Raw genomic sequence first — 13,868 nt, 5'->3', positions numbered from 1 at the left:
TCAAATTCAAATTTTAACAATTCCCTAGTCGAATTTGACACCGTTTTGGCCATAAAAAAACCTCAAAATTTGAAGTTCTAATTTTCAATTCAACCCTTGATAATTCTGCCCCTTTGTCAGTGCCCATCAATGCATATCTATAAGATTTGAAAAGGTTTGTAACCCATTATTCATTTTTTTTAAATATTACAAAATTAGCTTCATTTGAATTTTGCCCAGCTTCAGTAAAATAAAATCCAAAAGCAAACTGAAGAGGGCTCTACACATTACAACGATCATTCCTGTGTGACCATTGGTGGTACTTTTTCCTCTACAAATGTTAAGAGCTGAATTGTCAGTTATGCAGGTAGAAACAATAGAATACATCTCTATCTGCTGATTCAGCAGTAATTTCCAACTTGACCAATCAATAAACATTTCCAACTTGTCCAATCAATGAGGCTACCGCTATCAGCAAAGGCCCTGAGTATCAGTCGTCTCGTCGATTGGACAAGATGGAAATATTTATTAAAGGGGATCTATTGCGAAAATGAAAATTTTAAATAAGCTTTATCTTGCTGAAATAAGAAACTTTCTAAATATAATCAATTAAAAATTAAGTATTAAGTAAGCATTTATAAAATAATCAAGTTACTCTTCACTCTCCCCCTCTGAGCAGCCCATCTCTCTTCATTCTGTCTTCATACAGTAGGTGGAGTCAGTTTTTGATTGACAGTTAGATCTAATACATCCTTTGGGGGGGGGGGGTTGCACCCTTAACCTAGGTGCTCACTCTTTAAAATAACCGGCTCTGATGGAAATCCTGTTTCTCTGTGTGCAGGGTGTTTGCCAGAGTCTGTTATTTTGTTACCTTTTGTTTGTGCAAGAGTTGGTTATTTGAGTTATTCTGCTAAGAAAGGGAGCCTCCCTAAAAGACGTATTAGACCCACCTGTCAATCAAAATATGACCCAGACCTCAGCATGAAGAGTGACAGGTTGTAGAGAGTGAGCTACTGAAGCGTATCTTGATTATTTCTTCCACGGTACAGAATTTTTTTCTATTTTGAAAGTGTCTTATTTCAGTGTCATGAAACATATATCAAATTTTCATTTTTGCATTAGTTCCCCTTTAAGTTGCCCAAACATTGACAATCAGGAGAGACGTAGAATTCTATTGTTAGCTCTTAGCATTTGTCCTTCCATACATGAGCAGAGTATTATTTGAATATCTGTGCATGTATGGCCACCTACATTTATAAGTGGTTACATTTGGTTTGTCCAGTTTTTGGTGACATTTATAATGGCTACAAATAATATGGATTGTGCATCCTGTAGATTAATGTAAGTATCCATTCCAGCAATTTAGCATTATAGATTGGCTTACATGGTAATGCTTCTGAAACACTACCTTGTGTTTTTTTACATTAACGGTTTGCGCAAATTATGTTTTTGTTTTCGTAGAGTAAAATTAATATGTCTACATAACATTTCCTAAATAAAAACATATTTTTGTTATTATTATACTTCAATCTTTATAGGTTTCCCTGATAAATGGAGTAATGGCGGTTTATGCGCGGATATAATTTTGTTGAAGAAATTATCCTGGATGTAACTACATGAAAGGAAAGGACATCTGTGCCAAGGGAGACATGGCTTCCTCAGCTTGACTAATGGTACATAACTTATCTTTGTTATTACAACAGCCCAGGGGGCTACCCTCTGGTGGAAGCAAAGGCTGAAGGTCTGTTAGAATGTTATTTGTATATTTTTCTCACCTAGATAGTCTTGACTGTCCTGATATTAAGTGGGATTTCACCTTTACATTTTACCCATCAAACCGGGATCCCATACCTCCCAACATTTTCGAAATAGAAAGAGGGGCAAAAAGATAAGAGTGGCGAAAATGATTTGATCGTGACCACTTTGTGGCCACACCCCCAATTACCTTGTTTATTTTACAAAATTTGGCAGCTTATGAAAGTTTGAACATATTTCTGTAGTTTTTATGTGTTATTACAGTTTTGCTAATGAAAGCTGCAAGTCCGTGTTTCCCCAAGAGACCTGCTTATCTTAAATTGTTACAATTCTTTCTTTACTTGTCTTAAATTGGAACAAATGTATTTAAGTGCACCCGCCGCATATTCTGGGCTCTCTGCCAAAAGCCAATTATTATGTTTTAGAAACTTTGTATGTTTTTTTGGCTGTTCAGTGCTGGAGATCAAAGAGCAAGTATGGACATTTTTGTAACAACCCCGGACTGTGTGTTGAGCTGTCAAAATCGTCAAAATGGACATACAAGACATGCATAATAAAAAAAAAAATAGGATAAGAGGATTTAATGAACCATTTTTAAAATCAACATACATTACATAGTCTACACATTTTATTTGGATTTGAGCTGGATAAAAGGATTTTTTATGCCTATAGAGCACAGGACACATTTTAATCTTAGCCACAAGAAAACGTGTTCCCAAATCTGCACCATCATTGTACTCCAAGCAGATTTCATAGGCACTTCATAAAACTGTTAGTGGGATCAGTTTTCATGACTGATAATAACATTTGTCTCTAGGACGTCTTTCAGGTTTGGTCAGTTTGTTTACAGTATATAAACATGCATGACCGTTACTGGTTTCAAGCCAATGACAAACTGTGTTTTCAGTAGGGATGCACCGAATCCACTATTTGGGATTTGGCAAAATCCCCAAATCCTTGATGAAACATTCGGCCGAATACCGAACCGAATCCTAATTTGCATATGCAAAGGAAATAGTGCAAAAAAATCTTCTTTTGTGATGTAAAGTCACGTGATTTCCCTACCCGCCCCTAATTTACATATGCAAATTAGGATTCGGGTACAGTTTGGCCAGGCACAAGGATTCGGCTAAATCCTGAAGTGATTCGGTGCATCCGTAGTTTTCATACATATGCAATAGAAAGACGACAACTCGATTTAGGACCTAGAAAGGAAGGGGTATAACAGTGCAATAATGCAACATCAGTGTGTTCATTGTTAAAAGAAGTACAGATAGTGAAGATACTGGTAAATTCTTTTATTGTACAGGTATGGGACCTGTTATCCAGAATGCTCTGCACCTGGGGTTTTCTGGATAAGAGATCTTTCCATACTTTGGATCTCTATACCATGTCGACTAAAAAATAATTTAAACATTAAATAAACCCAATACACTGGTTTTGCCTCCAATAAGGATTAATTATATCTTAGTTTGGATCAAGTACAGGTATGGGACCTATTATCCAGAATGCTCGGGACCTGGGGCTTTCCGGATAATGGGTCTTTCTGTAATTTGGATCTTCCTACCTTAAGTCTACTAGGAAATCATGTAAACATTAAATACACCCAATAGGCTGGTTTTGCTTCCAATAAGGATTAATAATATCTTAGTTGGGATCGAGTACAAGGTACTGTTTTATTATTACAGAGAAAAAGGAAATCATTTTTTAAAATTTGGATTATTTGATTATAATGGAGTCTATGGGAGACGGCCTTTCCGTAATTCTGAACTTTCTGGATAACGGGTTTCGGATAACGGATCCCATACCTGTACAAGCTACTGTTTTAGTATTACAGATAAAATGGAAGTCATTTTTAAAAATTTGAATTATTTAATTATACTGGAGTCTATGGGAGACAGCCGTCCCGTAATTCAGAGCTTTCTCGATAACAGGTTTCCAGCTGATGGATCCCATACAATTTTACTGACCAGTTACAAGACCTTACAACTTTTGTTCCATCACCCCCAGTGCCCTCTTAGGGGGTTTGGGCTGTCTCACTGAGTAATGGCGAAAAATTGTCGCTGTCGCTCTCCTCAACATAATGGAAATATAATCACAGAACAATTATGTCTTAAGTGCTCGTTTAAATGGGGTAACTTGCTTAGTGGTTTCTGTAATGATTAGAGCACCTGCTCTTTTTCCAATTTTACAGTTGCATGGATATTCATTTATCCTATAGCATTTATATTCTGAAGTGTTTTACTTAGTAACATTGTCAGAATTAGACAGAACTCGTATGTCGCTGTGTTAATTGTTGCTGTAGGCGCTGTTATTTCACATGCGCTCTCTATTATGCCTCATTCTACTAATCGTCCATTGCTGCTAGTGTCTGCACATAGGCACTGTGGGATCTTGGCCTGAGCCCAGGAGCACTCCCTCTCTTCTACACCAGGACAATGTCTCTTCTGTTCGCTTGACATAATCTTGTATGTTGTTGTTATACACAATTAAGGGAAATTATATTCTAAACCTATGCTCTGCCAGTGTGATCAGCAACCCAAAGTCTGTGTTCCACTGTGTGTGAGTACAGGATTAGATTCACTCAGCTCAGGCAAGTAAAGCAGTTGTGATACTACAGCTCTGCTGTGCTTGACTTGCTGAAATTGAAATTATAGGCCCATATCTGGGGCACCGCTTGCCCAAGCTTAATTAACTGAAGTCATAGTACAGGTATGGAACCTGTTATCCAGAATGCTCAGGACCTGGGGTTTTCCGGATAAGGGATCTTTCTATAATTTGGATCTCCATACTTTAAATCTACTAGAAGATCATGTAACATTAATTAACAAACAGGCTGGTTTTGCTTCCAATAAGGATTAATTATATCTTAATTTGGATCAAGTACAAAGTACTTGTTTTATTATTACAGAGAAAAAGGAAATACTTTTTACAAATTTGGATTATTTCATTATAACGGAGTCTATGGGAGATGGCCATTCCGTAATGGGTTTCCAGATAACAGATCCCATACCTGTACTAGATTACATACAACAGACAGGGGAACATTCCCACATAGCTAAGGTGACTTCCCTAGCAACCAGGTTCATTCAGAGGCTAGATTTGTTATTCTTATTAATGTTTGTAATTGCTAATTTTCTTATTTAAGTTAAATTTAAGGTGAACTACCTCTTTACATGCTGTAATCGCACTTAGAGATAAGGAAACCAGAAATTAAACCTTTTTTTTTTACATCTATCATAATATTGTCTTTGCATGCTATCTATAATTTTGCCATAAAAGTATTTACAGAGGCTTTTACATTACCCATCTGATCCCCCATGTTCCGCTCTGATGGGGCTGCCATATTTAAGCTTCAACAGTCCGTTAGCATTAGAAACTCTAACTGACAGGCTGAGATGGGACAGTCAGGTTGGCAAAACAGTCAGGTTTAGGAACTTCAAGTAGCAATTACTTACAAAAACAGACCTATCAATGAAAAACAATCAACATGAGCTATAGGTAACTTTTAATGTACATTAATATTTTGAAGAATAATTTTTTAGTGTCAGTATCACTTTAATGTGTCGTATAAACGACCCCTCGTGTTTGGAGAGTAAAGATGACATTAAAGGGGAGGTTCACTTTTAAGTTAATTTTCAGTATGTTATAGAATGGTCAACTCTAAGCAACTTTTCAACTTTTGGACTTCATTGTTAATTTTTTATAGTTTTTGAATTATTTGCTGTCTTTCCACTTTTCAAATTGGGGTCACTGACCTCATCTAAAAAACATTTGCTCTGTAAGACTACATATTTATTGCGATTTCTACTTTTTATTACTCATCTTTCTATTCGGGCCTCTCATATTCCAGTCCCTTATTGAAATCAATGTATGGTTGCTAGGGTAATTTGAACCCTAGCAACCAAATTGTTGAAATTGCAAACTGGAGAGCTGCTGAATAAAAAGCTAAATAACTCAAAAACCACAAATAATACAAAATGAAAACCAATTGCAAATTGTCTTAGAATATCCCTCTCTACATCATACTAAAAGTTAACTCAAAGGTGAACAATCCCTTTAATGCAGCTGTTTCTTCTAAAAATGTCTAATGATTATTCATTACAGGTATCTAATCCATTATCCTGAAACCCTTTATCCAGAAAGCCCTGAATTATGGAAAAGCTATTGGGTTTATGTAATGTTTACATGATTTTCTAGTAGACTTGAGGTATGAGGATACAAATTATTGAAAGTTCAGTTATCTGGAAAACCCCAGCCCCCTCGCATTTTACCATGTCCCACACCTGTATTTATATAGAACATCCTTTTCCTCATATATTTACACATAAGCACATCATATACCGTATTATACTCGTGTATAAGCCGACCCGAGTATAAGCCGAGGTACCTAATTTACCTAAGAAAACTGGAAAAATTTTATTGACTCGTGTATAAGCCTAGGGGTGAGAAATTATTTTAGGACATGGCCAATTTAAAGCTTTAACGTTGCTTACTCACTGATCTGAAGCATGCACTGACTCCTCCATGCTGCTGCACATACTTCTCCCCCCTCCTCGCTTAATTCTGCTCCAGCCCCTCCCCTCTCAGCTCTTGTCAATCAGTCCTCCCTCTTCAGCCCTTCCCCTCCGTGCTCAAAGCTCAAATGACAATGGTAGCTCACAAACTTACACGGAGGGTTAAAGGAGAAGTAAACTGCCGCCTCCTTTCCCCCTATTACGAGGCTGCAGCGTCCCAGGGAACATCACAAAGGGAGAAGACGCGCGCCTCCGCTCCCTGTACAGGTGCGTGCTCATATCACAGAGTGAGTGCGCACCTCATCCACGTCTCGAGCGCTCCTCTTCTAAACTCTTGTGCGCTCCTACGCGCAATACGGTAATGCGCACACATTTTCCCACATCTCCTGCGCAAAAAGGGGAAGGGCTGAGGAGTACTGAGTGACGAGAGCTGAGAGGGGAGGGGCTGAGGGCAGCACGGAGGAGTCACTGCACACTTCAATCAGTGAGTAAGCGGCAACCTTTTTTAGCTGACCCGCGTATAAGCCGAGGTAGAGTTTTTCAGCACATTTTGGGTGCTGAAAAACTCGGCTTATATGCGAGTATATACGGTAAGCAGTTGTGCTTGTAATCGAATGTCCTTTTCACATTCCTGCACATCTTAGGGCAGAGGCACAAACTCTGATTCGGGGATATTAGTTGCCGGCGATAAATCGCCTTTTCTTTGGGGCAACTAATGTCCCCAAACTGCCTCCAGCCGGCTAGAATCGAAATCGTTGGTGGGATCGCACTCGGATCGCTTCGTTTTTCGAAGTTTCAAAATGCTGTTATTGGCCCAGTCAGTTCATAGTGCTTCCCTTTGCCTGATTTTGTTCTCCCTTTTTTCATAGGTCAGTGCATCCTTCTTCCTTGATCATGCTGTTCAGATAGTACTAAACCTTGCACAATGCCTCCTATAACGGACCACACGGACATATGGACAGCAGATACTCCTCTTCCTCCAGATATCTGTGTGGATGTCTTGCTTCCCACTGGTATATATGTGCAGATGGAAGTTCCAAGGAATGCATCCATATCTTATATTAAACAGGTAAAAGTCTGGACAACCTTAAACTAGACATAGGACAAAAACTAGATTTATGTTGAACCATTTATGCTTGAACAAGTAGATTTCTTGTGTAAACTGCATTCTTGGCCATTACTTCTCTCTTAAACCTATCCTGTTTATAGCTGTTGTTGCTTTGGTTTAGAGCTGACAGAAAAGAAGCAGAGTGTATATGTGTATTCCAAAAAGGTGCACTCATATAACCTCATAAATCAATTTCCTGGGTTCAAACTAAAAACAACTAGATATGGAATAGTATAATAGTATTGCACTCAACAGGCCAAAACAAATACATTTATTGGAGAAAAGTTAGTATTCCAATGTTGCAGTCACTTATTTGTGACCTTCCTCAGGGACAGCAAACATATTTTTTGTTTTGCACGTGTAGAGTATATATATAATATATAATATGTATACCTACTGGTCCCCAGTCATAATGGAACACTAAAAAAGGCAGCTGGTAATTGATGGGCCCAGTGTGGAAATGCAGATGCAGGAGGTAAGGTACCAATTTTATACTTTTTTCTGTAGAAGTTTGATTGATATTTTGTCAAAATTTGGCCAGGTTAGTCCATGCCGTTGAATAAGGACCATGTCAGCTTGCTGACGTGACCCTCTCCAAATGAGCAGTATGCCCAGCTTTAAAACTAAACAATTTGTAGCATTTCATTGGTACATTTAGCATTGTAAATCCAAGTGTTTGATTTTCTGTTATTTTGGTTCCCTTATTTTACAGCTCCTTTGGAAGCATGCACAAAGCTACCCTTTGTTTCACCTCCTCCTGGATATTGACTCCTATATGTTCCAGTGTGTTAATCAGACAGCTGTGCATGAAGAGCTGGAGGATGAGACTCGTCGTCTGTGTGATGTTCGCCCTTTCCTGCCTGTCTTGAAATTAGTATCCCGGAGCTGCAATCCCGCAGACAAGTTAGATTCCAAGATCGGAGTTCTGATAGGAAAAGGTAATTTAAAATGTACCACACTTTACTATGAACCTTCATTGGGTTGCTTGGTTATACTGTACAATGCAATGCAGGGCACTTTTCACACAGCAATATATGTGTGAAGTAAGTTATGCAATTCCCTCTAGCTAAACATAATTTCTTAATGATTTCTTAATGGATTGCTAAATTGAGTTACCCTATGCAACCAATTAAGGTTTGTGTTTCATTTTTTAACTTGTTACAGATTAATTTAAACTACTTACTGATTGGCAGTGTGTCTTATGCAATTCCATTCTATTGCAAATGTTTGCTGTATAAATTGGAGTGATTTTAAGGCTTCAGATGTATTATTCAAAGAGAGATAAATTATGCTGTTTCTGAAATAAGGGACAATGACCATAATTTAGCCAGGCCTTGTGACCATCATCCTGGGTTCTTTGCCCAATCATGAAATTAGCCCAACAATTCTGTGTTTTATTGTACAAATCTGTGGGTCTTGGTTTGCATTCATCATTACTGTGAACACACACACTGTACAGCCTACATTAATTCTTCTCAGATTTGACTTTTACATGGAGCTGCTGGGGGCTGGTAGGTATAGGTAGGCCTTGTTGGGTAAATTGATATATGTTGGCAAAAAAAGAGAGATTAGAGAGAATACAAGTTATGTTTGGTTCTGGGATATTACAAGTGCATTTTATTTTTGTTAAAGTGATCCTGTCATCGGAAAACATGTTCTTTTCAAAACACATTAGTTAATAGTGCTACTCCAGCAGAATTCTGCACTGAAATCCATTTCTCAAAAGAGCAAACAGATTTTTTTATATTCAATTTTGAAATCTGACATGGGGCTAGACATTTTGTGAATTTCCCAGCTGCCCCTGGTCATGTGACTTGTGCCTGCACTTTAGGAGAGAAATGCTTTCTGGCAGGCTGCTGTTTTTCCTTCTCAATGTAACTGAATGTGTCTCAGTGAGACATGGGTTTTTACTATTGAGTGTTGTTGTTAGATCTACCAGGCAGCTGCTATCTGGTTACCTTCCCATTGTTCTTTTGTTTGGCTGCAGAGGGGGGCAGTACAGCAGTAAAGAGTGATTGAAGTTTATCAGAGCACAAGTCACATGACTTGGGGCAGCTGGGAAATTGACAATATGTCTAGCCCCATGTCAGATTTCAAAACTGAATATAAAAAAATCTGTTTGCTCTTTTGAGAAATGGATTTCAGTGCAGAATTCTTGTGGAGCAGCACTATTAACTGATTCATTTTGAATTTTTTTTTTCCCATGACAGTATCCCTTTAACCATTTATCCACAACTGAGTTCAAACATTTAACACTGTTGATCATGCAAGGGGAAGGAGCAGTTTCTTTCTTGGCATATGCAATGTTCTCCTGTGCTGCAGATAGTCACTGATTCTAGTTGTTGTCTTAATTAGCTTGCTTATCCTGGGAAGACTGGGAAGATGGAAATATTTTATACACAATTAAAAGGGGGAAATACAGAATTCATATACTCGTGTATTTAAGTTAAAAAGCTAAAATTATTTTGACATATTAAAATCCATTAAATCTGACTGAAAAGCCTAACACGTTTCATGCTTACCCAGCACTTAATCATAGGCATATCAGAAAAAAGGGGGACCCTAGCAACCAAATAGCTGCCGAAATTCAAAACTGGAGAGCTGCTGAACAGAAAGCTTATTAACTAATAAAAAAAATAGGAAGACCAATTGAAAATTATCTACAAAAAAGTTAATTCAAAAGTGAACTGCCCATTTCACTTTAAATAACACAAAATAACAATGTTTTTTATTCTTTGATAAAAACAACATTTATACTTCCAAGCCATGTTCTTGTAAATGTGACAGTCCCCTAAATTGTATTTAGCACTTTCCTCCACTCTGTTTGCTTGACATCCTTTAATAATTCTTCTTGCACAGATTCTCACCTTCCCTTGCTTTGCTTGTATTTTACACTCTTCTGCAGTATAAGCCCTGAGAGCTGAAAGTGAACGCTACTCATTACTTAGATTATAAGATCTACAGGGCAGGGACTTCCTTCCTCTTGCATCTCATAAAGGAGTAAGTCACCTTTCAAAGACTCAGTTGTTTTTAAATAATACACCAGAAACAATTACTTCTTCCAATCTCTTGTAATTTATGACTGTTTTTTAAAGGGTTCCTATGCCCAAAAACACTTTTGCATAATGAAAGAAAATCTCATTTTAACCAATATCTTCTATCATTTGCGAAAAAAATACTTGGGTCTAGGATTCTATATAAAGGCACATATGCTCCCACTAAGTGGTAAACTACTGGTAAAACACTCCTAGTGGGAACGGCCATGATGAGGCACACACATGTGCATTATGAGCAAGTGTCTCATCTTAGTTAATATATGCGTGTGATACTGACCATTCTTCGTATTCTGACTTTGTACTGCGCTACTAATTGGTATTGACCTCGACTACGCCTTTGGCTCCTGATTTTGTACCGAATTGTATGTCTGGTTTGACCTCGGCCTGTTTATCCTGACTACGCTCCAGATTCCTGATCCTGTACTCAGTGTCGGACTGGCCCGGCGGGACACCGGGAAAAAACCCGGTGGGCCCCGACCCTCGTGGGCCCCCGCCGGGCCAGGCCCCCTCCCCCGATGCTTGTTTTTTGAGTGTGTGCGCATGCGTGCAGACGCAGCGCGCGCATGCGTGCAGACGCATCGCCGTGCGCGCATGCACACAGAGGAGGCCACCGTGTGCGCATGCATATTGAAGGGCGCCGCACGGCGCGTTGCAGCAGGGGGACGGGGGCCTGTAGGGGGGCCCTGGACTGGAGTCCCGGTGGGCCCCGGGCCCCCAGTCCGACCCTGCCTGTACTGCACCGTCTGACTGGTACTGAAACAAATGAATTTTTAAAATAGAAATATGGTAAAATATTAATTCTGGTGTACTTTCTAAAAGTAATTGAACTGCAAGTGTTTGGAAGTTTAATTGTGTGTGATGCAATATATATAAGTTCCTGCATTTATTGTCCCGATTAATATTCTGGTGCGATAAACTGACATGATGAAGAGAGAGACTTGTCCTCCAAAAATAGTGCTTTATTGTTAATTTTGTGGCTGAAAGAAATGGATTAAGCACCCGTTGCCTCATTATGCAGCATATTTAGTGGATTTTAAAGTGTACAGTACCATAGTATCCTTATTGTAATTGTATTTGTTAAAAACTCTATTAGAAAAATATACATAAATACAAACTAATTCACCCTGAAACAAAATAAACACTTGTCCACCGATATGTTTTTTTTAATGATCATGAATATACTTATGATAAATCCATCTCCCAGTTAATTCCTTTTTTACTATTGAAAATAGTCTTAAAGTAGAATGAAAGCATCAATCATTGGGGGTGCCAAATATTGACTTACCTACCTAATACCACAGGCCAGTGCTTCTGTTAGTCTGTTAGCACCAGCCTAGGGCATTTGCCAGAGAGCTATCCTTCTTCCTTCTTTTTTGTGTGGGCGTGGATGCGCAGGAGAGTTAAAAACGGGAATTTAACAAAAAAAAACCCGGCTTTTCCTCTGTACTGTGCATGTGTCGGCCGCTGTATTCTGAAGAAGGGTGGAAGATAAGAGTCCTGCAACGGGTCGGTACGGGTTTCAGGTGCTGGTTTGCAGGTCACGGGTCGGGCTGCCGGTCGTCTGAATAGCAAGTTTAACTCCTTTTTTCTGATCATGCCCATGTCCGATGTACTTCAGATGATGTCACTTCCGGTTTACAATGACAACACTTCCTGTTTCTTGATGGTCGGCGGGTTGTGGATTGGGTTGCGGATAAGTTACTGTCGGGTTGGGTCGGGTAGCAGGTCGTGTTTAACAAATTGGTACTGTGCAAAACTCTAGTGGAAAAGGATCGCTCGCTAGTGCTCTGGGCCAGTGCAGTTTTTTGCTAAAAGGGACACTGGCCCGGGGTATCAGATAACTTGACTTACATTCGTTCATTTCCCTTATTTATTTTGTAACACTCCTTCCATTTTTGGGTCATTATGAAGGAGATAAATGCTCAACACATTTTTATTTTTCTTCTGTACCTCCAGTATTTAAGGGGCACATTTACTTAGCTCGAGTGAAGGAATAGAATAAAAAATACTTCGAATTTCGAAGTATTTTTTTGGCTACTTCGACCATCGAATTGGCTGCTTCCACCTTCAACTACGACTTCGAATAGAACGATTTGAACCAAAAATCGTTCGACCATTCGATAGTCTAAGTAATGTCTCTTCAAAAAAACTTTGGCCACCTACTTCGCAACCTAAAACCTACCGAGCATCAATGTTAGCCTATGGGGCTTTCCTAGCTTTTTTTGATCGAAGGAAAATCGTTCGATCGATGGATTAAAATCCTTCAATTCGTTCGATTAGAAGGATTTAATTGTTCGATCAAACGATTTTTCCTTCGATCGTATGAACGAAGAAAATGCGGTAAATCCTTCGACTTCGATATTCGAAGTCGAAGGATTTTACTTCGACGGTCGAATATCGAGGGTTTATTAACCCTCGATATTCGACCCTAAGTAATTGTGCCCCCACGTGTTAACATTCATAAAAATGGTGGTATGCCTCTGCTGTCCCAACCACTGGATAAACTATATCTTGCAATTACTTCTTTTGCACAATACTGTTGTGTTTCTTGGAGGTAACTCTTGGGACAGACGTAAAGGTATTTCTGGTTAGACCTTGGCTCGACATAAAGATAAATCAACAATAAAAATATTTTGCACACTTTATAAAAGTAGCAAAGGCATGTCAATTTGCAGAGAAACACACCTAAATAAACTGGCCGGGTAGTAATTTTGCTGAAATGTTTGTAAAGCCATTACTGTATATTAATGATTAACCCTCAGCTAAGGCATAGGGTATTAGTCTGGTGGTATTTTCCCATTCACTTACTTGTGATCTCCAGGCTTTGCTGAAACTGACACACTTTGACTTAACGGAACAGTAACACTATACAAATTAAAGTGTTTTAAAGGAATGACAATATAATTTACTGTTGTGCTACATTGGTAAGACTGGTGTGTTTTCTTCATAAACACAAACTATAGTTTATATAAACAAGCTCCTGTGTAGCCAAGGGGGCAGCCATTCAAGAAAAGGATATTCAGTAGATAACAGATACGTTCTGAAGAATCACATTGTATACTATAGAGCTTATCTGTTATCTGTAACAGCTTGTTTATATAAACTATATTTGTGTTTTTAAAGCAAACACACCAGTTTTACCAACACAGGGCAGCAGTAAATTATATTTTCATTACTTTAAGACACTTTAATTTTTTTGCTGTTACTGTTCCTTTAACTCTGCAAAGAAAAGAGCGTTGCATGTTTATTGCCTCTGTATTATACACCAGCAAGGTTATGTGCCCTGTAATAAAAAATAAAAAGCGGCAATATATTCTGCGGTATGGCCCAAGTGATAAAAGTTTCATATTCCTTTATTCCTATAACTTTATGTGCTTGCCTATGAAGAGTGTTTGTTGGATATCCCTTGTCCACAATGGGTAAAAATAAAAACAGGTCTGTCCTAGGATTCTA

At 38.6% G+C, this 13,868-nt stretch overlaps 1 protein-coding gene across 3 annotated transcripts in view; it reads left to right on the top strand.

Moving 5' to 3' along the window:
• The window catches only part of pik3cb.S (phosphatidylinositol-4,5-bisphosphate 3-kinase catalytic subunit beta S homeolog), a 108,556-nt gene that overhangs the window by 51,764 nt on the left and 42,924 nt on the right, over nucleotides 1–13,868 (top strand). For all 3 annotated transcript variants that reach the window (XM_018265866.2, XM_018265867.2, XM_018265869.2), the window contains exons 2-4: nucleotides 1,518–1,652; nucleotides 7,121–7,320; nucleotides 8,072–8,297. In XM_018265866.2, coding sequence (XP_018121355.1) covers nucleotides 7,177–7,320; nucleotides 8,072–8,297 — 370 coding nt within the window. In that variant the 5' untranslated portion in view covers nucleotides 1,518–1,652; nucleotides 7,121–7,176. The remainder of the gene's footprint in view (nucleotides 1–1,517; nucleotides 1,653–7,120; nucleotides 7,321–8,071; nucleotides 8,298–13,868) is intronic.

Source organism: Xenopus laevis, chromosome 5S, assembly GCF_017654675.1.
Source record: "Xenopus laevis strain J_2021 chromosome 5S, Xenopus_laevis_v10.1, whole genome shotgun sequence".
NCBI classification, from domain to species: domain Eukaryota; kingdom Metazoa; phylum Chordata; class Amphibia; order Anura; family Pipidae; genus Xenopus; species Xenopus laevis.
This window is presented reverse-complemented; position numbering and strand designations above follow the sequence as displayed.